Source organism: Poecile atricapillus, chromosome 28, assembly GCF_030490865.1.
Source record: "Poecile atricapillus isolate bPoeAtr1 chromosome 28, bPoeAtr1.hap1, whole genome shotgun sequence".
Taxonomy (NCBI): Eukaryota; Metazoa; Chordata; class Aves; order Passeriformes; family Paridae; genus Poecile; species Poecile atricapillus.
The window spans coordinates 150,929-175,432 of record NC_081276.1 but is presented as its reverse complement, the minus strand read 5'-3'; the positions used below and the strand labels follow the sequence as shown (position 1 = coordinate 175,432).

Below are 24,504 nucleotides of genomic sequence, written 5' to 3'. Positions count from 1 at the left end.
TTTGTACCGCCGCTGCTGGGCGGCGTGACGTCACGGTGCGGGCTGTCACCGGAGTGACGTCACTACGCCACCGCCCGGCCTCGCCTATCCGCAGCAGGAAATGACGGGGCACCGGCGGTGGGGCCGGCAGCCAATCGCAGCGCCGCTTACACCCGCGTCAAGGCAGCCCGCCAATGGCGTGCCGGCTCCGTGCGCTCTCCGCCGCACTCGGCCAATGAGCGTGTGGCGGGCGGGGCCGGTGCCCACCAACATGGCGAAGACCTACGACTACCTGTTCAAGCTGCTGCTGATCGGCGACTCGGGCGTGGGCAAGACCTGTGCCCTGTTCCGCTTCTCCGAGGACGCCTTCAACGCCACCTTCATCTCCACCATCGGTGAGCGCCGGCCGCGGCCGCGCCTCGCTGCGCTCCGCACCGGCCCGCCCGCGGTCCCGCGGGGAGGCGGCGGCTTGTCCCGTGCGGGGCTTTGGCTTCGGCTACCGCAGCTCCGGGCTCGGGCCGCCGTTCCGGAGGGGCGGATTCGCTGCCGTAGTGGGGGGCTCCGTCCGGGGTCCGTGAGGGGCTGCTCCGGCCGGCCCCGCAGCCCCTGGGAGCCGGCGGTGCTGCGGAGCAGCGGGGAGGGAGCACTGGGGATGTGAAACTGAGCAGCGGAATTGGAGGGGAAGCCGCTGGATCTGGCCTTTCGGCGGGACCTGTGATTAAAGTAATGGATTCTCCTTTCAGGTATCGACTTTAAAATTAGAACGATAGAGCTCGATGGCAAGAGAATCAAGCTGCAGATCTGGTAATGCTTTTCTGTTGCAGTGAGCATCTAATAGCTGGGGCTGTGTGGTGTGCGTGGGGATGTGTTAGGTTTTTATCTAGTTATGCTGTTCAGTAGTTTATTATAGTTTATTATTGGTATCTTAGAGCCCAAAAGATAGTTCTAGTGCTCTGGAGACTAGTTCAAATTTATTTCAGTCTTTTGGTAGTGTAAAATGGAGGTAATGTGGAGGTGCTTTGTGTGAGCCCCATGTTCTGTCTGTTGCAGGGACACAGCTGGGCAGGAGCGATTCCGGACCATCACAACCGCTTACTACAGAGGAGCCATGGTAAGAGCAAACTGGTGATCCCGTGACAGGGGTCGTGATAAACCCAGCTGGGTGGGTCAGGTCAGCTGGGTCTGATGTGGAATACTCACAGCTGACCCTCTCCCAGCGTGGTGGTCTGCCAGGCTGGACACTCAGAGCTGTGCTCCTGCTCCAAGTGGTGCTGGAGCTGTGCTGGGATGATGTGGGACTTTGGAAAGGCAGCTTCCTCCATGTTTCACTCTGTGAATACATGTCCTGCACACCTTATCTCCATTAACACCTGCCATTAACTGGGAACCAGTTGTTAAAAATAGCCACTGTTGACTTGCTCCTCTGTTATGGATAAACCTTTAACTCCTGCTGAAACAATCTTTCTCTTTACCTTTAGGGCATTATGTTAGTGTATGACATCACCAATGAAAAGTCTTTTGAAAATATTCGGAACTGGGTGAGGAATATTGAAGAGGTAATTTCTCCCTTTACTTATTACTGACTATTAAAGGTGTAATTTCTTCCTCTGAAAGTAATTGAAGCTTAATTGCTTCAGAAGCACTGCATTTCATCATGTGCTGCAGCATACGTGGAAGGTGAGTGGGATGAAAATCAGTAATAGCTTCTGGAATGCCTTGGCTGATAGTGATTTGTTGTGAGGGCTGTAGCCCCTGTACTTCTCAGTGCACCTAATGTGATGGTTTCCTGCACAACAATTGATCCAAGAGCTGCCATGGTGCAGTCACCCCACATGCTAGGATGAGGGGTTGGGGGAGCCTGGAAATCTGTGGAAGATTCTCAGGACTGGCATCTCTGTGTTGGGTACTCATGGGTGCCTCATCTCTTTGGCAATGTTTATCTACAAAAGCCAAGCCCAAGTCTCTGGTCTGTGTTTGTCTCAGCACGCCTCTCCAGATGTTGAAAAAATGATCCTGGGGAACAAATGTGATGCAAATGACAAAAGACAAGTCTCTAGAGAGCAAGGGGAGAAGGTAAGTGCCGTGGCTTCAATGTATTTTGACTCGGGCTTTTTCAGAGTCTGAGAGCTGCACTGATGAATGCACGCTGCCATGGTACCACAGTGGTGTTCCTGAGTGGAATGACAGAACATTCCCCAAACTGTCATAGCAGTGCTTTTCCACACTGTGATCAAAACCAGAACCTGTGTCAAGGATTCTTGTCAATTACCTAACAGATGGCAAGGCAAGGAGTGGGACTTTTCTAAAAGGATGCTAGAGTTGGACATGGAGAAAATGTCTGTTTCGGCTGAAAGCTACTGAGACAGAGGTAGATGGGATTGTCTTTTCTGATGTCAGGAGGTTTTTTTTGCAGAGGCTTTTTTGCACTGTGGTTGTTATGAGACTGACAAGCTATCTATGCAAGAAACAAATGAAAAAGTGCAAGTTAAAACATGTGCAGAGTGTAAAAGAGCAGAGCAAAGCCTGTGATAACAGATGCCAATTGCAGTGAGATTTAGTTTCTAATTTTTGCTAATTGTTCTGCGTGAGTAAATCCCCAACTCCATTGACTGGTGGCAGCAGGGACAGATGCTGTGCCCAGGATTGTGTTTGGAGCTGTTCCTGTAATTGTTCTACTAATGTGCAATCTGCTTTTGTTCAGCTTGCAGCAAGTTTTGGGATTAAATTCATGGAGACCAGTGCAAAAGCAAATATAAACATAGAGAATGTAAGTACTGATGCCTTTCTCTTGTATTTATTGTCCTCTGTGCAAACCAGCAGTGTGGACAGTTGCCCATCCTGGTAGGATGCAGGACTCCATTGCTGGGTACCACAGATGGGTTGTTAAGCACTTGCTGCAGCACAGACCCTGGCTGGGGGTGCCAGTGTGGCTTTGTGACTCAGGAAAGAAGATAGTGGAGCTAGAGAAGGAACATTAAAACCTGGAGCAGAGGGAAAAATACTGAAAGCCTAGCATTCTTGTATAGTATGTCAAAACTTGGGAAGGTAGCTTATTGCTAAACAAAACTGTTAAAAAACATTTACTCTGTAACACTGAACTGTTTGACTTGTCACAGGCATTTTTCACTCTTGCAAGAGATATCAAAGCAAAAATGGACAAGAAGTTGGTGAGTTACTTTGATTTCGTATGTCACGCTTGGTTCAGCAGAATGGCCAAATGAAGTATGGATGGGAGAATCTGCTAAGTATAAATAAGTAACTGGATATTCTTTCCATCTTCAGGAAGGCAATAGCCCTCAAGGCAGCAACCAGGGAGTCAAAATCACACAAGACCAGCAAAAGAAAAGCAGCTTTTTCCGATGTGTTCTTCTGTGAGGGACACGGCCTTAATCTGAGCTGGACTGTGCCTGTGCTAAGTGAGGTTTCCTCTTTCCATGGACTTAGTGCTCCCAGCATACCTTGTCACTTTGTGACCATCTGAATAAGAAATGCTTTATTTTGGTAATTGTCTGACTCTTCAGTTTTGGAGATGAAACAAGTTTATTTTTGTCAGATTGCCACTGGGTATGTGTATTGTCTAGCAGAGGAAGAACAGATACACATGTGAGATGCAGCACCATTGCTGACAGACTTCAATCTTCATTCGCATTTGTCATGTATCCAGTTTAGAAAGATGAAGTTATGATCAAAATAAGAAACTTAAATGCCACTGTTAATGAAGTACAGGTGTGATACATGGTATATGTGCATATCCAGTGTGTAGCTGTACACAGAACAGTGGCGTGAGACCATCCCAGAAATGCACCAAGGTGAGCAGTGCAGGCTGATGCCTTTGCAGGAGAGGTACAAGGGAGCTTTCTGCAGCTCCACCTCTTCACTGCTACAGAGAAACTCCTTTATCTCCTTTATCAGTTGTGTTACTCTAGACAATCCACAAGTACAACCGAAGTTTTAAAAAATTCTCCTCAAAAGAATCTCTATTTTTTTTAAAAAAAGAATGTGTGTTGTAAATAGAATGGGTCCTTACCATTGCTAATTCATCCATATTAGACTTGACTGTGCTTAATTAAGTACTCCAGACATTCAGATGTGTTTAACAGGAGCTGATGGCTACACTGAGTCCTGTACAGATGATCTGTCATCTGTTCTTGGAGAACCAGGGTCAGGCAGGGACACTTACACAAAATCTGTCACCTTAGAGTGGGTAGCTTTACCACTCTCCAGCTGGGAATGACTCTATACCTATCATGACACAGTAGGTAGTTTTAAATCATGACAAGGAAACATATTGCACCGCTCCCAGGTGTGTGTTCCCAAGCACACTTGCTCAGATATGCAAATAAATGTTGCACATCAGAACACTTTATGAAAAGAGAGTTTATCTCTTAGACTGAGACTGGCCTTGCTGCTGTGTGTCAGTCACTGCAGCCATCAGGCAGCAACAGCCTGTTCACAGGACATGTCAGTGCACATTCTTCCCCAGAAGCAGTCTGTTACTCATTCCCAGAAACCCAGTCCAGTGTATTCTGATGTGTGAAATGCAAGAGCCAGGCACAGCTCCTTGGTGGGTGGTTGCTCCCAGGTCGGGGGGCTGTGAGCCTGACTCTGGCTTAGACTGACAAAAGGAGGCAGTAAGCATCAGCTTCCAAGGCTGCTGTCAAGGGACTGCAGTGATGGTGTGCCTGCCTCCAGTGAACACACTGGCTGTGTACTACAGCTCACTGGAACTGAAACATGCTTTGTTTACATTAACAACTGCACTTAAGGGTAAAATTAAAGTTGATTTTGAAGTTATTGAATTTACTCACCAGCTTTGTTTTCTTTTGTTTGTGGTATTGAACTCTGGGCCTCAGCGTAGCACCTAGTAAGTGCTGCTGTAGTTAAATATCTGTTGGAGTCACAATTAAACTGTATGAATCTGCAGCATGCAATTGGGCCCAACAGGAATGCTGCCTGTTTTAAAATGGAAAAAGATTTCACTGTCTAAGTCTATAAAAATGCATTTTTAGATGCATCTAGATGATCTCTGTCCTGATTAAAGCTTTCCTCTAACCAGAACCTTATGATGGTTTGGGTTTTTGTTTACTTGTGGCTTTTTAGCATGAGGACTTGATGAACGTGCCCTGTAGTGGATTGACACACTGATGTATCTGTAGGATAAAACCATGTTAAGTTACTGAAGAGGCTTCTAGACAGTGTGTGCTTCAGAGTGTAGTTAACACAGACCAGAGATTGGACAAGCAGCACCTCTATCTTGAGCTAAGGATATTTTTAAAGAGTTTGTGTGTGCTTCAAGAAATGATTGAGGCACAGCTGGGGTGGTGATAAGACTGGCTACATTTCTTACATAACTGTAACCATTTGCTTCTGGCTTAGTAATAACTGTGGATTGTCTTGCATCTGTCTTGTGCTTTATACAGCCAGATGTTGAGCTGGATTTATTTTTCAGAGAGACTGGAAAAATTGGTGTTTTATCTGACTTGATAGCATGGGTCTGCCATGATACTGGTTCTTTCCTGTGGACTGTATCAATAACTGATCTCAAGATGGAAAAGCAAACCATACTCATTTACAAGTGGGTAAAACATGAAGGATAGTATTGTGATTTTTCACTCTAAATCTGAAGTTACTCTTGCATTCAGAATTATTTGTATGTGAATACCTTCTGTTTAAACTTACGCTGGTTGTTGCATGTGATTATGTGCCTAATTATAACATTATTTCCTTTGAAATTGTTGGGTTTGTGAACAACAACATTATTGCTTGATCTCAGGAAGTCTCATACAGTTACTGTGACTACAGTCATCACTGTACTTCTGGATATGAAGGCTCTACACAGACATGAAATCTGTGCAAGCTACATGAAACCTAAAATTCAAGTGTAAGAGGAAAAGGTTAAAGACACTGCAGTGCGCATGGACTTAGCTGTGTGTCACTAAACACAGGCATTAAATCTAGGAGAAGTGCAGTTTGGTTCCATCACATCGTTCAATTACTTTATTGTGTTTATTAACTATGAATGTAAAGAAAAATGCAATTGTCAGAGAGGTACTGTGTAGATACATACACTAATCTACTTGTGTCTAAGCTTTCTTCAAGTAAGGAGGAAAAAAGATGGGAAATTTGGTACAAAATCTGTAAAACTGGGGAACTGAAGGAATTGAAACTAACTGTGCTTACTACTCATTCTCAGTGTCTAAATAGCACTAAAATGTCAGGTAATTGATTAACATCTGTTTTGTAGAGAAACAAACCCATTTTTTAGCATGTTCTCAAATTCCCTTATTTTCGTGAGTATCATGGAATTCTGTGGTTGATTTTATTATTGAGGCAGGTTGCAGTACTCTGCATAGTCGTCACTCCTTGGGGTGGAGACCTGTCAGTCTGTCAATAAGTGGTGGAGCTGTTGTTCTAACACTTAACACTGATGTTGTCTGTGTCCTGTACTGACAGGCACAGCCCATGTTTCCTGACATCAGAACCTTATGCCAGCATCAGACTTCCAGCCTCAGGTTTATAAATCCTATGGATTATTGTAAATCTCTTTACTGCTGCTGAAAATTATTTGATCTCTCCTTTCATATGAGATGCTGATATGCACAAGCAGCTGTGTGAGGATGGGCTCCTTTGTACTTGTAGAAGTTGAGGGGCTTGGGGAAGAATGATGACTAACTTGTGTCTTCGTTTCTAGCTTAATTAAAGATCTGTTCAAAGGAACGTGAATGGTAACTGCAGTCTGAGTGTTCCAGGCTGCCTTATTACCTGACCCATCCTTCACTGATCCCTGGAGGTTTGTGGTTAATAAAGGTAACTGGCTGGTTAACTGGTCTCTCCAGCCTTTCTGCAGGAATCATCTGCTCTACATTGAGTGTGAGTTAGGACTTACAGCTTTGTTTTGAAGGGAGTTTAATGCATCCCAAGATTTGTAAAAATAACTGTAAATTGTATTTTTTGAATGATCACTTTTGGCTGCCACCCTTTCCACATTACAACTGCTTTCTTAAACACTTCTCATTGATTTTCATGTTTGTATTAAAACAAAACTTGTTTATTACAGTATGTCTGTTTTTACTCTCTTGTACAGGACCCTGAACACTGCATAAATAAACTTCTTTTGAAAAGAGAATTTTGCAAACTTAAGTTTTCAGTCCTTTTCATTATTAGTATATAGGCACCCTGGTGGGTGTGGAAAATAGGAGATTTCTGAAAATGAAGAAGAGGGACAGGACCTGGGGTAGACTCTTGTCTCTAAACTATGCTGACTTTTTCATTGTTAATCTTGCACTGTGGGAGAACACTTAAGGAATTGATTGACTGGACCATTTGTTAAGACCATAAATAACAATAGGAGTTACGTTTTTGAAACTAAAGGGATTTTTTTTCTGGTTAAGGTATTTTTAGGTGAATTTTTAGAGGTTATAGCTTGATACAAGTTCCTTTACTACCTGGTGGTGTGTGAACTTTTAAAAAAAAAATTCTCCCCTTCTGACTGCCCAGGCCAGGTTTGTTTTATCTGATGATAGGGAATAGACATTTTGCTAAATTACAGGGAAATCCTGATGAAGAGCTTAATGAATTGTTCCTTTAAAGGACATAAATGAAAGACAGTTCTCTGGCTGGTTCAGGTACCAGAAATTGTCCCCTTTGGCCCTCTCATCTTGTGCTTTCATGGTTGGTAATCTCAGGTGAAGTAACAGTTGTTGCAAGTCCCAGAAGCGTTCCTGTCCCCATGGTTGACTAGATTCAGATTCGAATATGAAAGGTGCTGTTAAAAAAAGGAAGTCGTGACCACTTATGTATCACTCTGTTTGAAGTATGTACTACAATTAATTGTAGGTCTCTGTGATAAATTGGAAACTATTTGTCAAAGCATTTGCCTAGACTGGGTACATTAAATAAATGCAAGATTTGAGTGCTGTTTTGTGTAAGATGTGCATCAGAAACCACATTAACACTGTATTAAGCATTGAGTGAGCAAATCTCATGCATTTGTCAATGCAGCCTGAGTGCTAATACTAAATTTTTAAGTTACAAGTACCTTCTATCATGTAAAAAGCACTTTGGAAGTTCAAAAGCAAGTCAAGAAGCCTCCAGGCTTTTTCAAGCACCTGTTTTTGCAATGTTTGCAGTGGGCAGCTCTACTAGAACCTGCCAGGGAAGAGTGGTGATCTGTAAACGCTGAGGAGATGTAAGCACATACTTCAGAGGCTTCTGACAAGGAAACTAAGAGAATTTTGTGTTAGAAATTAAAAGCAAGTATTACCTGAGGAAATCTGGAGCTCGTATGATCATATGCTGAAAGTCTGCCAAGGACAGCTTGCCATCGTTGTCCACATCGGCCTCGTAAATCACCTTTTCACACACAAGGTTGACTTCTTCTGGGGTCAGTTCATTTCGGGTTAATTTGTTGACAGTTTTCTCCAGATCTGATTTGCATATGTAATCATCATTGTTGAAGTCTGACAAAGGAGACAAAGTTAATTTAAAGTGACAAAAGTCAGCATTTTGCATGGTTCTTTGCCAAGACCCAGTAGAAGGGTTTGGTTTCCAGGCTGTGATGGATTTTTATCAGTAGAACTCTCAAATCAGAAATGAAGTTACCTCTTATCTACTTGTAAAAGAAATGAGTTACAAAATAAAAATCTCATAATTTCTCCTTTTCATACATAAGTGTAACAACTGTAAGTAGTTTAATGGCTAAACATAGCCTAGCTGTCATTAAATTATTCCAGCAAGATTGTGTGGGTTTGATATATTGTTTGTCTTTAGCTGATCATAAAGAAAGTAACTGTAAATGGTAGTTTAAAAAAAATACCTTTACATTTGTCCTTGGAGAAAAAAGCCTGCAGTGTGCTTCCCTGCCTGCCCCTCCCAATTCACCTTACAGATTCATGGGCAGCCAAATCCCCTGTACCGTACTTTTCCAAGCAGCCCCTCAGACAGAAATATTTCTTAATGTTTATCAGCTCTTGACAACTGCAGATAATTTCAAGTTGTAAATTTTGTAGCAAATCTTAATACCAAATAAATTAGAGACAAAAGGATAAAGAAAGCCAGAAGTTTTTAGAAGAGGGAGAACAAACATTCAAGTGCTATTAAAAGAAATGGTAACTAGAAATCATTATGGTGACAAAGTAAGGATTTTGCAGCCCTACATGAAGCTGCAGGACTTCCCTGCTTACTTTTTACACGTCTTACTCACCATAAATTTTAAAAGCGTAATAAGCTTTCAAGTCTCTGGGAGCCATTTCACTTAACACAGAAAACATGTCCAAAAAATCATCTAAAGTCATATTGCCGTCTCCGTGCTCTGAGAACACTTCTGCTATCCGCTGCCGGAATGGGTTGTCCTGGGAAACAGAGCACAGGACCAAGGGAAGGTCATCCTTACTAGCATTTATTTCAGTGCAGGTAAGGCAAGTGGAGTGAGATTACTTTTGTTGAATCACCTTTTTGGCAAATTTTCCCCTTTCTGCCTTTAAATTCTTATCTAATGCTGTGTCAGAAGCAGACACAGCCACACCCCTGTTCAACCTTTGTGCTGTTTCAGGGTGTTTTCTGGGAATTACTAGAAGCTTCCAGAAAGACTTCTGACTTCGATAGTCCATATTTATTTCTATGTCAGCCTCCCAGCAATTAGTCCTGGATGAATTATTCAAAAAGGGTAGATGAAACTGAAATGTGTCACTCGAGTCGTGTGCTCGGTACCTTGAGCTCTGGCATGCTGCCGATGAGCTCGTAGGGGAGTGTCACGGCTGGTTTGTCGGAGTAGTCAAGGGGAACGAGCTGTGGGGCCAGATCTCGGTACCTGTAAAACAGCCTGAGACAGAGAGAAAGGCTTGTTGGCTGAATGGGCTCTTCAGACTTTTGAGAACAAGGTGTTTTGCTTTTCCACCCAATTTTTCACACTTTGCATGCATTACCAGATGGAGATCAGCCACTAACAGTTTTTGTTGGAAAAACCATTATTAAAACAAGCAACATAGTATAACTGGTGAAAAGTATACAAAACTTCATTTTAGAGCTGTTAGGTGAAAATGCTTACACAGGACATGCAGCCAAACCCTTATGAGAGGAGAACATGTTCATGTTTTTGAGTGAGGACTCACAGTCCCTGAACAGAATCCTGATCCTGCCTTTATCAGATCCTTTGGCCAAAGATTAAATAGGAAGTTCACTAAGGCACATGAAAACTTAGGGGAAAATGCATCTTGGAGCAGCAATATAATCATTTACAAGACAACTTGACACAATCATAGAAGTTTTCCTAAACCACCAAAGTATTCCAGAAAATAACAGTACACTTTGAAGCATCTGTCTGAAAACCATATGAGAGAACCGTGGATGTTGCTGCCACTAAGACATAATTCATTGCACTTATTTCTAATAAATAAAGAAGGATTAGTACATGAATACAAAATTTAGAATTCTGACTCAGTTTAGGATAGGGTTTGTAAATGAAAAAAACCAACAAAAAAGCTCAGATTGCCCCAAGGTATCACTTTGAGTAAATCCATTTAAAAATTATTTTTTAACTACTCTACCCCACCTCACATGTAACTTGCCTTTACAGCAATCTCTGTCCTTTACTCACAACATGCATGCAGCAGACTCACCTCAGAATTTCTTTCCTTGTGAAAAATGTGCAGTCCTATGAAATTAGAAAAGATACAACACATAATGACAGTTTTTAGCATGCATAGGTCCAAACTTTCCCCATGCAATCACTTAAATGAAGTTATACTGTAGTGTATGTGTAAGCACTAAAGATTTCTTTTTGGCATACAATTAGGAGTATTTTATAATCCTTCCTTCTGATGTAAAAATCAAACTATGTTACTAAAATCCTTGCTGCAATTCAGTACTTCTACTTATTAATTTTTAAAAGGTGTTGTTTTAAAAAACCCAACAACACCTTTGCCATTATTCAATGTCCTGTCCAAACAGCCATTTAGTTTGCTTTATACCTGATATGCATCCAGTTGCTCTTGAGTGAAAATGGTTTGCTTGTTGCCCATTTTGAGCTGGGAATACTGACTCTTGTCAGTTCTTTCCTCAAAGGCACCTTTATAGGTCGTCTGGATATTCAGTTATTAAAAGCTGCAACAATGAGGCTCAGGTACAGCAGAGGATCAGGTAACCAACTTCCACAGGCTGCAAAGTATCATAACAGGAGCATTTCATCAAATCTTTAGTCTGGCTGCTTGAGGCTCTTATCCAGCAGCATTCACCTGTCTCGTGTGCATCACAAAGTCTCGGGTTACAGGATTTAGCCAAATAAATAATAGCTGCTTGTTAGTGCCCTTCAGCCTCAGGTAGACCCAGTGGATCCTGCTTTTTCATGCCTTCGCCTGATGTGGCAAATTAACTGAAAAGTGTAAGTAGTGTTTTCCTTCTTTAACACCAAACGATGGAAATTTGGTAGCCCCTCCTCCTTTCCTTTTCACTTTTCATAATAAAGGGTCAGAATTGTAAAAAATTGGGAAAAGCCCTTTTAGATCATGGAGTGCAACCATTAATGCAGCAGTGACAAGGTCACCACTATGCCATGTCCCCAAGTGCCACATACACATGTTTTCTGAACACTTCCAGGGATGGTGACTTCATCACTGTCCTGGCCAGCCTGTGCCAGTATTTTCCCTTAATGCACATTGTTATAATACACTAATGCTGATGGTAGTTTATACTGGAGGTAGTACCCATAAAGTCTGCTTGCTCCCTTTCTTCAGCATCATCTGCTGATGTATTCTACTACTAATTAATGGTTATTAGCATGACATCCATCCATACTGATACATATATGGCCTTTACATTGAAAAGATGTGTGAGTGTACAGTTCATACTTGTGAACAGAAATGTGATGCTACATGCTCTATGAAAGATGAAAAACAGAAAAAAGAAGGAGGCACTAGTTGCACAGTATGTAGCAGGCTGCTTTTTCATGAATCTGTAAAGTCTCTATTTCTGGGTCACTGGTTCCCTCTGGCTGGTGGAAGGTCTGTTCCTGGGGCACGCTTGCTCCTCAGGGCATCTTCACATAGGAAAAGCTATCTGGAATGGTTCTGTTCGGGGTGCAACAAGAAGTGTGGGGAGGGATGGGGCTGGTTTCTCCTGGTGTAGCCTGGACCTCTGGGTGTTCTCAAGGCTAATCAGTCCTGTTGTCTTCAAAAGCAGATTTACTATGTGGTGTGCAACAAGCCAGTAATTACACACTTGAGAGAGATATTATTTGCACAAGCCTGGATGCTTGTTGGGTTTCCACAAATCCCAACACACCCCACTGGACTTTTCATGCTATTATTTACAGCAGTTCAGAGTTAGTCTTTTTCCAAGGTCAACCCCTCTATTATTTAGTAATTTCTATACAAATTAGCAGCTAAGTTCTCCACATGCAATGGGGAAGGGTCTGCACCCAAGCAGGGCCTTTTTGACCCTTAGGCATGATCTTAAGTATTATAATGAAGATAGTTCAGCTGTAGGATGTACAGACCTTGAGTCCTTTGCCAAATTATCAATGTATACATACACATACATCAACATTTTGATTTACTACATCCCTAAAGCTTGGTAGTTCCCGTAACTAAGGACTGCTGTATTTCCACTCGTTAGGTCTCCTTTCTTGCTGATTAGGGTTGAAAGTATACAAAGAGTTTACATCAAAAGCATTCTCATTTAAAATAATCTTGATATATTCCACGTTTTGCAAGTGACTCTTCGGTTCCTCTCACGGAGACACGCCCGGCCTGGGCTCGCTGCCGGTTCCCCTCACGGCGGGCCCGGGCGGGGCTCGAGCGCGGTTCCCGGCCGCGCAGCTGCGGCGCTGCCGGCAGGGGTCGCGGGCGGGGCCGTTCCGCCATGGCGGATTACGAGGCGGTGCAGCGCGGTCCCCTGCGGCTCAAGGGCAGCGGGGGAGCCCTGGGGGCCGGCAAGCGGTGAGTGGGGTCAGGGGGAACCGGGGGAGAACGGGGGGCGGTAAGGAGGGGACACATAGCCCGGGGTTGAGCGCTGACCGGGTGCTCCCGCAGGAAGAAGAAGAAGGCGAAAGACAAGGCCCAGATCCTGGAGCAGATCGTGAGCAGCAAGAAGCAAGAGGAGGAGAAGAAGCGTGGGCTGGACAAGCGGACTCCGGCGCAGGTGGCCTACGAGAAGATGCAGGAGAAGCGGGTAAGGCTTTAAAAAACCCAGTCACCCCTCGGGCGCGGCCGCTGAGGGGGCTGCGAGTGCCGGGAGTAAACGGCCCTTCCGTGTCTCCTGCAGCAAATGGAACGGATCCTGAAGAAAGCGTCGAAAACCCACAAGCAGCGAGTGGAGGTGAGCAAACCCTTCCCGAGTTCCTCAGGCCAGCGTGCGTTTATTGTTAGGTTGAAGAAACTGTTTCACCTTATGAAACACAATCAGAGACGCAGGAGTCTTATGGTTCAACTTGGTGATGTCAGCACCTTTTTCTTTCTCTTTCCCTCCCCCAGGACTTCAACAGGCACTTGGATACTCTGACTGAGCATTACGACATTCCCAAAGTCAGCTGGACTAAATGACCGGGCTGCTTTTCACGGCTCTGGAGCGGGAGTTGTGTTTTGTTTGTATCAAGCACGGTTGCCATGAAAATGTCTTTTCTCCATATTGTCTAATACATCTTCTGAGCTTTTATGACTTTATACTGCCTTATTTTAGAGTCTTGTTTTTCAAAACCAGACATCCAGCAATGTCTCCTCTGTGCTGAGGAGCTCTGGATTACGTCGATGCAGAGGGTTGTTTTTTTCGTTTATAGTGAGATTAAGTACTGTGAGCCAGATGGAAAACATTCCTTTATTTCTTTGGTTCTAACAGTTCTCCCATTTTAAAGGGAAGAGTCTGACAGTCTCACATTTAAGTTTCTCTTGTAAGTTATATGGATTGTACAATTACTTTTTATTAAATTCTGTCAGAGGCCATGTTGCAAAATGTGAAATATAAAATTGTCTTACAAAAGGATACTCTTTGATATTTGATCTTTGTATACTTTCAAGCCTAATGAGCAAGAGGAGAGGTCTAATCCATGAAATAGCAGCCAACGAGCTCTATGTCCGAGTTTTGATAGCTGATGTGCTGGATTTCTGGAATCCCACCGAGCACCCAGGCTTGTGCAACTATGAAATAAATAATCAGTGTGTCTCTCGAGTGTGTAATGACTGTCTTGTGCACCCGGTGCTGTATCCGATTTTTGTGGAAAACAGTGTAAGTTCTACCTTGAGCCCTTTCAGAGGGGTCTGCTGCAACTTGTAACTTCGATCTAACTGATTAAAACGCTGCCTTCATCCCTTTTTTGGCGCTGATATACGTATAAAATCGGGGCAGTGAGCTGAGCAAAGTTTGTGTGTGGAGTTTTGAAAGCGCCAAACCCGCCTTTGCCATTCTTAACCCCTCTGAGGGATGACGTGTATTTGATGTTCGAAACCCTAACGCGCCGCTTCAATCGGAATATTGTTCTTAACCCGAATTAGGTTCCGCCGCCTGGGTGCTTAGTGTGTGCCCGGCGCCCCAGCTCACCCCGGGCGGGCCGTGCCAGCGCTATGGGGACAGTCCTGTGGGGAAAAGCACGGCGGGACTATTTAACTCGCTCTGCTCGCCGTGTCCTTCCGCCGCACCGCGCGTATCGCTGCGCGCAGCCGCCGGTTCCGGCTCGTGACGTCACTTCCCGCGGAAGCGGAAGGCGGGCGGGACGCGGCCCGGCCGCCGCGATGTCGGCCAGCGCTGTCTATGTCCTGGACCTGAAGGGAAAGGTGAGGCCCGGCCGCGGCGGGGTCGGCGGGGCGGGCGCGGAGCTGGGGCTTCCGCCGCCTCTCTGAAGGTTTCGGGGGCTGCGTTACCTTCTCCGGCCTCGCTGTCAGCCCCGGATGAGCCGGGACAGGGGAGTTGTCGCCGGTAGAGATGTTGAGTGAAGCGGCATTCCTGGGGTGATTAATCTCTACCCTTTTTGTAGCTGCTTTGCCTCAGGGGAGTTGCGTATATTCCTATCCTAAAATCATTGTTAGAGCGTGAGCAATAACAGGGGAAGGATAGGTCTGGAAAATACTAATACATGACTTTGCAATTAAATACAGTTATTTGCGTTCTAATCGGCAGAGTATTTTGGCATTGAGATTTGCACTTATAAATGCAGAGAGGCTGGAGGGAAGCTGGATGACTTTAAAGGGGCCTTTCAAGCATTTGCGTGTCTTGCATGATAACGTCCTCATGGAAGAGAAAAAAATAAGTGAAAGAGAAAATACAAGGATTTGGTTGCTTTCTTTATAGGTTCTTATCTGTCGGAATTATCGTGGAGATGTGGACATGTCAGAGGTGGAACATTTTATGCCAATCCTTATGGAAAAGGAAGAAGAGGGGACGCTTTCTCCTATTTTAGCACATGGAGGAGTTCGTTTTATGTGGATTAAACATAACAACCTGTACCGTATCCTTTATGCTACAGATGTGTTGACATGCCAAGGGTTGCTGTTTGTTTGGGTTTTTTTTAATAATGTCAAAATGCAAGTTGGAGCATGGGTGAAATGGCATAAAGAGGCCATAATCAGTAAAGCTGATTATATTAAATAATTTTTTTTCCTGCTTTACATAGTGTAATATGCACCAGCAGCATAAGGTCCAGAGAAGTGTTTTTATGAATTTTACTCTAGTTAAAAGTTAGTGCATGATTCTTCCAGGCAATTCTAATTGCCTAAAATCAGATTTTTTAAAATGCACTGAGTAAACTTTTTTTTTAAAATACACATTCCTGAACATCCTTTATCAGTTGTTGCAACTTCTAAGAAAAATGCTTGTGTATCACTGGTGTTTTCATTTTTATATAAAGTAGTTCAGGTGAGTTTATTTCAGAAGTAACCTTTGTGTTCTTTTCTGTTTCAATAGAAGTGCATAGAGCTGTCACATTTTTTAAGAATTTCAGTAATAGAATTTTTACTTTGTATTTTATTATTTTGTAGAGCTGTCTTCTTAAACACTAACAAGGGCACTGATATGTTGTAGCTGTGTAGGCAGAGGATGGGGCACAGTGCTGTAAGGAGTTACACAAGACCTGAGCACCTGGAGGAGATTGTGAATTGTTGTGAATCTCTGTGTCGTGCCTCACACAAGTCCTGTGTTTGTTTCATCTGTATCTAGTGTGAAAAATATTTTCTCCAGATTAAATATTTTTCATAATAGTTTCTTCTAGAATTCTCTGTATTTGTTTTAATTGTGGTGGATTTCCTGGGGCTGATCTGAGTAGAATGCCATTTGGGAAGTATGGGGTTTAGGTTGGAACTTTAGAAGATTCTTATTTTAGATGCAAGAATACCTTCTGTATGTGCTGTGCTTCCGCAGTTAATGTCCTTCTTTTCCCTCTCCCTCCTGTTTTTGCATTTCAGGTTTTTTCTGAATATTTCAAGGAGTTGGAAGAAGAGAGCATTAGGGATAATTTTGTTATTATTTATGAGTTGTTAGATGAGCTTATGGATTTTGGTTATCCACAAACCACTGACAGCAAAATTTTACAAGAGTAAGTATCACTCTGCATCACTTATAGCGACAAAGCCCTTGGAATGTTTTGACCCTTTTTCCATAGGCAAACAAATGCTTTGGTGTGTTCTAATTATCAAAAATATTAATTTTCTTTTTATCCATGCCAATTCTATGGTTGTGAAGGTACATCACTCAGGAAGGCCACAAACTTGAAACTGGAGCCCCACGCCCACCTGCCACTGTTACAAACGCTGTTTCATGGAGATCAGAAGGGATAAAATACAGGAAAAATGAGGTGTTCCTGGATGTCATAGAGTCTGTTAACCTTTTGGTGGGTATCTTGTACTTCTGTGTGAGAATTGTAGTAGGAAGTGTTAAAAAGGGCTTTTTGTATGAAAACGTGCAATAAAAAAGTCTGACTGTGGATGGTGTGCTGTGGCACTCAAAGCAGTGTAATCATTAAGTTCCCCCAAGGAAATCCAGTACAAATAATGCTTTAAGTGTGTGTATTGCTGATTTTTGGATATGTCCTTTTCTCCTTTGTGTCCCTTCGTGTCCCTGATCTAATTCACTCTACTGGATCAATTCCTCAAAAGAAAGACTCAGGGCATAGGGATAGGGTGGGAGTGTTTCTTGATGTCACAACACACCACATCAGAGATGGCTTACCTTCCTCTTCATCTTTGTTCAGGTCAGTGCCAACGGAAACGTATTACGGAGTGAGATAGTTGGATCCATTAAAATGAGAGTCTTCCTCTCAGGAATGCCAGAGCTGCGCCTTGGGTTGAATGACAAAGTTCTCTTTGATAATACAGGCCGTGAGTGCTGCAGTATCGTGATAATTGTGACAGATGCTGTCTGGAGTCTTGAGTTTTGGGATACTTGGGTAGCATTGTAATCACAGAATCATGAAGGATGGAAAAGCCCTCTAAAATCACGAGGTCCAACTGCTGACCAACACCACCGTGTTCACCACTAGCCCATGTCCCCAGGTGCCACGTCCACAGTCCTTTTGAACATTTCCGGGGTGGTGACCCCACTAGTGTCTTGGGCAACCTGTGCCAGTGCATGACCATCCTTTCAGTGAATAAATTTTCCCAAAATATAACTGAAACCTCCAGTGGTACAATTTGAGGCCATTTTCTCTTGTCCTGGGAGCAGAGCCTGACCCTCACCTGGCTCAATCCTCCTGCCAGGGAGTTGTGGAGAGTGAGAAGGCTCCCCCTGAGCCCCCTCTTCTCCAGGCTGAGTCCCCACAGCTCCCTCAGCTGCTCCTGGTGCTCCAGCCCCTTCCCCAGCTCCATTTCCTTTTCTGGACACACTTCAGCCCCTCAATGTTTTCCTTGTTGGGGGCCCAAAACTGATTCCAGGATTCAAGGTGTCTCAGCAGTGCCCAATACAGGGGGACAGTTGCTGCCCCAATCCTGGAAAGTTGACTAAAAGGGAGGAATCTCAGCAGGCAGCAGCTGTGCTGTGGTAAGACTTGGCCCACAGTTTGTGTGACCTGTATGTTTTCTACTAGGTGGGAAAAGTAAATCAGTAGAACTGGAAGATGTGAAGTTTCACCAGTGTGTTCGTCTCTCTCGCTTTGAGAATGACAGGACAATCTCCTTCATTCCACCTGACGGAGAGTTTGAGCTCATGTCATATCGTCTCAATACCCACGTGAGTCTGGATGTTTACCTTTTTAAAATGAGAATGGTTTAGATTGTAGCCACAATGGCTATCCCTTCCTTTTTTCTTTTCTTAAAACACGGGCAACACATGGGTTTTCAAGTCAACTGTTAATAGCAAAACTTGATGCTTGCTTGTGGACAATGAAGAAAGTTTAGACTTAACTTTGCAATAAGTCTCTGTATTGTCAACTGCTATTGAAACTGTTTTTGAAATACTGTGTCTATGTTTTTAATCTAATTACATAATGTCAGTGTAATAATTCATTGAACTTGTTAACATCAGCATTTATGTCGCTTAGTTTTATTGGAGTGTGCCAACCATGGTGATAAAGATGGCCTTCATTTCAGAAAAGTCAAAAAATTCAGTCTAGAGAAGGTCTATAGCAAAGAAACAGTTCAGTCCCTAGTATGTTAAACTACCAAATATTTTTTAATGCAAGTATTTGTTATTAGGGGTTAATCTGAGACATACATTTTTAAGCCTATAATTCTTGTATGTTTGCTCATTGGTATATCAGTGCTTGCTCATTTGAATAATTATTTCTTATAAAACCACAATTCTGTCATTTTGAACACCCCAGAGTGCATTTTCTGTGTGGTTCTACTGAGTGTAGTTTTATGGGAAAGCAACATTTTAATGACTTTGTGAGAGTAAAACTCAGAGCTGTGATGTGATTTTTTCCCCACCAGGTAAAACCCCTGATCTGGATTGAGTCTGTGATTGAGAAACATTCCCACAGCCGCATTGAGTACATGATCAAGGTCAGACATCCTTAAATAATTATGGCTAATTTTAGTCTTCTTTTGTTTGTTTTCAAAGCTTGATGAGAAATATATGCATTTTTGTAGAAGTATTCAGTATTTCTGTGGGACTTTTGAAGACTTCATTTGTAAGTTAGGATCTCAGTTTCAGTTCTGGTTCTTAGGATGCAGATTGGGGAGCAGGGGAGATGTGCATCTCACAGCTCTCTGAGCTTGACAGCATCTTGGAAATAGTTAGACCCTGATTTTCTGCTTTATTTTTTGTCTTCTTTAGGCAAAGAGTCAATTTAAGCGTAGATCAACTGCCAACAATGTGGAGATTCACATCCCAGTTCCAAATGATGCAGACTCGCCAAAGTTTAAAACCACTGTTGGAAGTGTCAAATGGGTTCCAGAGAACAGTGAAATTGTCTGGTCCATTAAATCTTTTCCAGTAAGTGTTATTTTTTTACTCTTACCACTCAAGAGTGTAATAATTACTTATTAATATTTCATTCACATTTAGACTCTGCCTAAAGCAAATTCTGTCACTATCAGACAATTAGCAGTGGACTCTTCCTCTTTTTCCATGGATGAAAGATTGGAACTTGCTAATGGATGTTGTTTATATTTGTTTCACTTGGTTATTTTTTCAGAACCTGGGTAGAGAGCAGATTTTTGAGTGATGTCTCTGGGTGGTGTAATCCTTGGCCTGGCTTTAGCAGCAGCTGTTTGAGTTTTGTCAGGCTTTACTTCTTGGGTGGTTCCGTGAGCTCAATCCTTTGCTAATGGTGTGATAGTGCAGCTGTGTGTCACTATTTAATCTGAATTTTTGAGTATGATGCTGGAAGAAAATGAATTATGCCTTAGTCTGGATCCACATATTTTTTTTTAAAAAAAAAGGATTTTTGAAATAAAAACACGTCCCTTTGAAGCCCTGGAGAAGAGCTGGAATAAATAGTGGAGTTCAGCAGTTTGATGTTAAGAAAACTACTTGTATCATTGCAATTTTTTATTACTTCTTGGTTTAAGAAAAAAAAAAATTCCCTTTTTGGGTAGGGTGGAAAAGAATACCTGATGAGAGCTCACTTTGGACTTCCAAGTGTTGAAGCTGAAGACAAGGAAGGAAAACCTCCCATTAGCGTAAAGTTTGAGATTCCGTATTTCACCACTTCAGGAATCCAGGTTAGTGACTGAAAACAGAAATACTGATAAATTCACATGCTGGGCTCTAACTTGTGAGGTGTCTCTCATCTTGATGATTCCTGTTAAGTTTTATCCATAAGACAGGTTTTTACCCATAAAGGTGCAGGGGTTTTTGCTTTTCTTTTTGCTAAATGCTGCTTGGCCAACATGGGAGACTATATCTTACAAATCTTTCTTTCCAGGTGCGTTACTTAAAGATAATTGAGAAGAGTGGCTACCAGGCTTTGCCCTGGGTCCGATACATCACCCAGAATGGAGGTGAGAGGAAGGGAATATTTTGTTTCTCCAGAACACACCTACAAATTGAAGCTCATATTTTTGAGCATGGAAATGTCTGGTTTAGATACACATTAGATTAAGCTACACTGTTTCTTTTCTAGTGCCCTTTTTGGTGTCCTAGTGAAAGACCTAATGGGGTAGAGTGGTAATGCTGTCCAAGTATTTTCTAATTGAGCTGGAATTTGGTAAATTTAAGAACAAACATCATTAGCAGTATGCTCACACATACCATTCTGCCAGCTTTAAAATGTATAAAACACTGTCTAGTACAAAATACTAGATTTTTAGCAAGCAAAAATGGTGGGGTTTGGTTCCCTTGGGGTTTTTTGTTGCTGTGATGGTGGTGTAATTTTGTGGTTTTTGTTTGTTTATTTGTTTTTGTTTTTCTAATTAATTTTTTTCTGGCATTTAAGCATGACTGCCCATAATTGCCTTTATCTCTTTAGAGCTCATTCTCATGGTCATTCTAAGCAAATATTAAGTTTATTTTATAGAATTGTTGAATCCCGGACTTGTTTGGGTGGGAAAGGACCTTAAAGCTCATCCAGTTCCACCTCTGCCATGGGCAAGGACACCTTCCACTATTTCAGGCTGCTCCCAGCCCTGTCCAACCCAGCCTTGGACACTTCTAGGGAAGGAGCATCCATGGCTTCCCTGGGCAACCTGTGTCAGGGCCTCACCCCTCTCAGAGAAAAGAATTTATCCCTATTAATCTATTCCTATATCCCATCTAACCCTTCCCTCCTTCAGTTGAAGGCTATTCCCCCTCTCAGTGTTTTATTGATATTTGCATATTCTTGCATTAATACATATTAATATAAGAATGCATTTTATCTCTTTATCTCAACTTGCTGCTCTGCTTTACTCCTTTTAATGAGACAAATTACTAAAATTGGGTTTTTGTTGTTTTTTTCCCCTTTACAGACTACCAGCTCCGAACACAGTAAAACACCTCACAGGCACCACAGACAACAAACCTTCAGGCCTAGAGTTCATTTGCAGAAGCTGCTGTGGTCTGAGAGCTGTGAATGTTGTTGCCAAGGGTCTCGTTTCTGCAATCTTGGATTGACAGAAGAAAGATCGGAAATTTATTGATTTCAATAATGTGTTTGAGCTTTTGAACCATTAGTATTGATTGTGTGAATATTTATTTCATTGATAGAATATGCTGATCTTGCTGCTAAATGCTAATTACATTAGGAGTAGCAGTTACACTGAGGAGCCAGGAATCCAAAATGAACCTTGGGAATGTTTTGTTAATGCGTTGTCCATTACAGTCGCAGAGTTTCTAGTATATGTATCTTAGGATCCCTAAAGACATTGGCAGCATTGTGCTACAAATTAGGGAGATGATTGTGCAATTAAATGACTGCTAAACACTTTGTTGTATTTAGCCCAAGGTTTTTTTTTTTTTTTTTTTTTTTTTTTTTCTGGGCAGTTGGGTGCCTTAACTCATTCATAGCTGTGTTAACTTAAAAAAAATTCAGAATGTGAGTTGAAATTATCTGAAGTTAAAACATACTGATAGGTTTTTTTGCATGGTTTCAAAGGAATTAATCTGAGAGAACAGCTTCAAGTGAAAGGTTTGGAAACAAAAATAGGGGTTTGTTAAAGACTAAGTTAACTGAGAGCAAGAGATTACAGGAGTAAATGTCTGTGGGAGAGTCTCTGGAAGCAGGATTGCTGGCTTCAGTCAGTCAAAGTGCAGATGAAAGCGTTCCAACCTTGTGACACCCCAGGACCTGGAAACCCTCTGCCAACTGACCAGTATTTGATAGAATTTTTTGAATTTCTGTTCATCAAACAAGTTCTCAGTTGTAATATGTAGGCATAAAGCCTTAGGTTAGGTATTAAAAGATGAAAACACTTCTAGAGGTGATGTAATTTGGTAGGAAGATTGGAATTTATTACTATTTTTCCCGATAATAGTAATATACTCCAAGCTCTTCCTGGAAGTTACTGTATAATAAGAGGTCAACAAAAATACAGTTGCCATCTTTCTTCCAGCTTGCCTTTTGTGTTAATTTAGGGCAAATACTTCCCCTTTTTGCTATAGTTTGCTAGAATTATTTAACTTCATTTGCCCTAAGGATAAATGTTTTCTTTCTCAGTCTTTTCTCCTTCTAAGCAGCTATTACTGTATCTTCCTGGCAGAATGAATAACAGTTCACAATGTTATTCTTAAAGGTGTTATTTTTTTTTACATGCCATTTCATTTTTTTCTGAGAAGCTACAGTTGGCATGGGTGTACATAGGGTTACATAGGCACATAGTTATTTTGCATTTTGGTGAGGGTTTTTTTCTGGGAAAATTGTGATGGTTATCAGTATTTTCTTTACACAACTTTTAGGATGTTTTGGGTTGAATTTAGTACAGTTGAGAGGTGCTAAACTTAAACCATCAAAACCTAAATATCTGTGTGATGTGATGATACACTGTGTGCAAAATTCTCCACTGATGGGAGAGTCCAAGAGTGTCCAGAGAGAGTGAGAAGGTCTTTCAGTCACTGTCCTCACTGAATCCTTGTAGACTGTATATAGATACACCTGTGTACAATTAGCCAAAAATCAGCTAAACTCCCCCAAGCTGCAGCTGCTGTGACAGTGCAGAAGATACGCCTCAGGAAATCTAATGTCTGGTGGTGTTCAGCAACAACCAGACACCGTTTTCAGCAACCCTGGGTGTGGACAGGTGTATTCTGACTCTGTCACTAAACGAGCTTGATGTTGAAACAAAAGCATCTTGTTCAAGATTTCAGTTCCACTACTCATTTTCATTTGAACAGTTAAGCTTATGACTGGACTAAAACTTTTTATATTAAAACTGTAACTGGTTGACAAATCACCTTCTGCTGGCTTTATTTTTCCAAGTGTTTGCTCTAATTATGCCTGTAAAATGTGACTCTCCATAGCTTTATTTTCCTCTTGAAGTTTGGATCTTGTGGACCAGAACTATGTTTTCTCCTATTTTGTTACAGTTTGACTGTTTTGATGATGGAGCATCAGCCATGCTTGTCCAGAAGGTAATAAAGGGCAAAAAGTCCTCTTTGAATCAGTTGTACTTCGCCTGATTCTTTTCAGTTAGATCAACACCAGGTAGTAGCCTCTAATCTCAGAGTATGCTCAGCTTTTCTAATGTGAGATGTAGATAAAAGCAGGAAGTACTGATATTCCTGATTTATTTACCAAATTCTGAACAAATTTTCACTTCTCTATTCTCTGCAAAATCTACCCACGCACCATAAAATTGGTGGTCAGAAAGCAAAATGCCCCCCTCTGCTTTTCATCAGTTCATTGTTACAATGTGGGTGCCATTGTAGGCACAGGCAGAAAGACAGAAACAAGGGATGGTATTCCAGCACTTATCTTGTACAAGGAGTGCAGGTTTAGATGGGACACTGAGAAGAAGCTTCCCTGTGAGTGATGAGGCCCTGGCACAGGGTCCCCAGGGAAGCTGTGGCTTCCCCTGGATCCCTGGAAGTGTCCAAGGCCCAGTCAGGGCTTGAAGCAACCTGGGATAGTGGAAGGTGTCCCATTTAGACTGAGAGAGGCTGTAATCTCTTCCAACACAAACCAGTCTGTGATCCTATGAGTAATTCTTTTTCCACAAGTTTTGTTCTTAGACCAACTGCTAAATCTTTATCTCACTGGACTCTGTTTTCTGCCTAATGTGGTAAAATGTAAAGGTGCTGGTTTGCCACCATGTTATAGGTAAGTGCTTAATACAAAAGATTTTTATAAGGCAATTAGTATGTTTCAAATTGCAGTGAAGTGTCTGATCTGTGTTTTCAGTTTACTGTGGCTTCATAGTTGTGCTGGCAACTGGCTCAAGGTCCTCGCAGCAGGACACCTTCCCTGTCCCTCCCCGGGCGCTCAGACCTGACACTTCGTTACGCACGATTTAATTGCTCCTTGCTTAGGTAACTGTCTCTCCAGGTGCGTCAGCGGCGCTCCCTGTCCGAGCAGTTTTAGTTGCTGTAGCAGTGGGTGTGTGCGGCTGCTCTCGGCTCTCTCGGAACGAGGCGCGGTGGTGCCGCTGCGCTCCGTGGCCGGCGCTGCCGGCAGATGGCATTCGGAGCGCGCTGCTCGCTCCCCGGCAGGGACTGCGCTATGTACCCGCCGTGCCTTCATTCGGGAGACACAGCTAT

The 24,504-nt window shown here is 42.5% G+C and overlaps 4 protein-coding genes across 4 annotated transcripts; 3 read left to right on the top strand and 1 right to left on the bottom strand.

Annotated features, from left to right (window-relative positions):
* The first annotated feature begins 99 nt into the window (after nucleotides 1–99).
* RAB8A (RAB8A, member RAS oncogene family) lies at nucleotides 100–5,037 on the top strand. Its single transcript, XM_058858358.1, has 8 exons — nucleotides 100–374; nucleotides 723–783; nucleotides 1,030–1,090; nucleotides 1,458–1,535; nucleotides 1,963–2,052; nucleotides 2,681–2,746; nucleotides 3,096–3,146; nucleotides 3,262–5,037. Exons 1-8 carry the CDS (start codon nucleotides 101–103, stop codon nucleotides 3,352–3,354), a joined length of 774 nt encoding a protein of 257 aa, XP_058714341.1. The 5' UTR covers nucleotide 100; the 3' UTR covers nucleotides 3,355–5,037.
* Nucleotides 5,038–6,527: 1,490 nt separating this feature from the next.
* CIB3 (calcium and integrin binding family member 3) lies at nucleotides 6,528–11,778 on the bottom strand. Its single transcript, XM_058858360.1, has 6 exons — nucleotides 10,947–11,778; nucleotides 10,596–10,630; nucleotides 9,688–9,799; nucleotides 9,182–9,329; nucleotides 8,243–8,438; nucleotides 6,528–7,744 (listed from the first exon to the last, which is right to left on the bottom strand). Exons 1-6 carry the CDS (start codon nucleotides 10,995–10,997, stop codon nucleotides 7,723–7,725), a joined length of 564 nt encoding a protein of 187 aa, XP_058714343.1. The 5' UTR covers nucleotides 10,998–11,778; the 3' UTR covers nucleotides 6,528–7,722.
* Nucleotides 11,779–12,758: 980 nt separating this feature from the next.
* Nucleotides 12,759–14,133, top strand: FAM32A (family with sequence similarity 32 member A). The gene is made up of 4 exons (XM_058858533.1): nucleotides 12,759–12,911; nucleotides 13,005–13,143; nucleotides 13,237–13,290; nucleotides 13,446–14,133. The coding sequence occupies exons 1-4, from the start codon at nucleotides 12,835–12,837 to the stop codon at nucleotides 13,512–13,514; spliced, it is 339 nt and encodes a 112-aa protein (XP_058714516.1). The 5' UTR covers nucleotides 12,759–12,834; the 3' UTR covers nucleotides 13,515–14,133.
* A 451-nt stretch (nucleotides 14,134–14,584) lies between these two features.
* AP1M1 (adaptor related protein complex 1 subunit mu 1) lies at nucleotides 14,585–23,408 on the top strand. Its single transcript, XM_058858532.1, has 12 exons — nucleotides 14,585–14,738; nucleotides 15,253–15,409; nucleotides 15,749–15,816; nucleotides 16,362–16,492; nucleotides 16,639–16,786; nucleotides 17,147–17,273; nucleotides 17,978–18,120; nucleotides 18,822–18,893; nucleotides 19,168–19,326; nucleotides 19,932–20,057; nucleotides 20,261–20,336; nucleotides 21,282–23,408. The coding sequence occupies exons 1-12, from the start codon at nucleotides 14,697–14,699 to the stop codon at nucleotides 21,302–21,304; spliced, it is 1,272 nt and encodes a 423-aa protein (XP_058714515.1). The 5' UTR covers nucleotides 14,585–14,696; the 3' UTR covers nucleotides 21,305–23,408.
* The last annotated feature ends 1,096 nt before the right edge of the window (nucleotides 23,409–24,504 follow it).

Coding starts and splice junctions, on each gene's coding strand:
- RAB8A (XM_058858358.1), top strand. CDS start 101: ATGACGGGGCACCGGCGGTGGGGCCGGCAGCCAATCGCAGCGCCGCTT. Junction 784..1,029: donor AGAATCAAGCTGCAGATCTG/GTAATGCTTTTC, acceptor TGTCTGTTGCAG/GGACACAGCTGGGCAGGAGC. Junction 2,747..3,095: donor CAAATATAAACATAGAGAAT/GTAAGTACTGAT, acceptor GACTTGTCACAG/GCATTTTTCACTCTTGCAAG.
- CIB3 (XM_058858360.1), bottom strand. CDS start 10,997: ATGGGCAACAAGCAAACCATTTTCACTCAAGAGCAACTGGATGCATAT. Junction 10,631..10,946: donor AGCAACTGGATGCATATCAG/GTATAAAGCAAA, acceptor CTAATTTCATAG/GACTGCACATTTTTCACAAG. Junction 9,800..10,595: donor ACAAGGAAAGAAATTCTGAG/GTGAGTCTGCTG, acceptor TCTCTGTCTCAG/GCTGTTTTACAGGTACCGAG.
- FAM32A (XM_058858533.1), top strand. CDS start 12,835: ATGGCGGATTACGAGGCGGTGCAGCGCGGTCCCCTGCGGCTCAAGGGC. Junction 12,912..13,004: donor GCCCTGGGGGCCGGCAAGCG/GTGAGTGGGGTC, acceptor GTGCTCCCGCAG/GAAGAAGAAGAAGGCGAAAG. Junction 13,144..13,236: donor AGAAGATGCAGGAGAAGCGG/GTAAGGCTTTAA, acceptor TGTCTCCTGCAG/CAAATGGAACGGATCCTGAA.
- AP1M1 (XM_058858532.1), top strand. CDS start 14,697: ATGTCGGCCAGCGCTGTCTATGTCCTGGACCTGAAGGGAAAG. Junction 15,410..15,748: donor TAAACATAACAACCTGTACC/GTATCCTTTATG, acceptor ATCCTTTATCAG/TTGTTGCAACTTCTAAGAAA. Junction 16,493..16,638: donor GACAGCAAAATTTTACAAGA/GTAAGTATCACT, acceptor ATGGTTGTGAAG/GTACATCACTCAGGAAGGCC.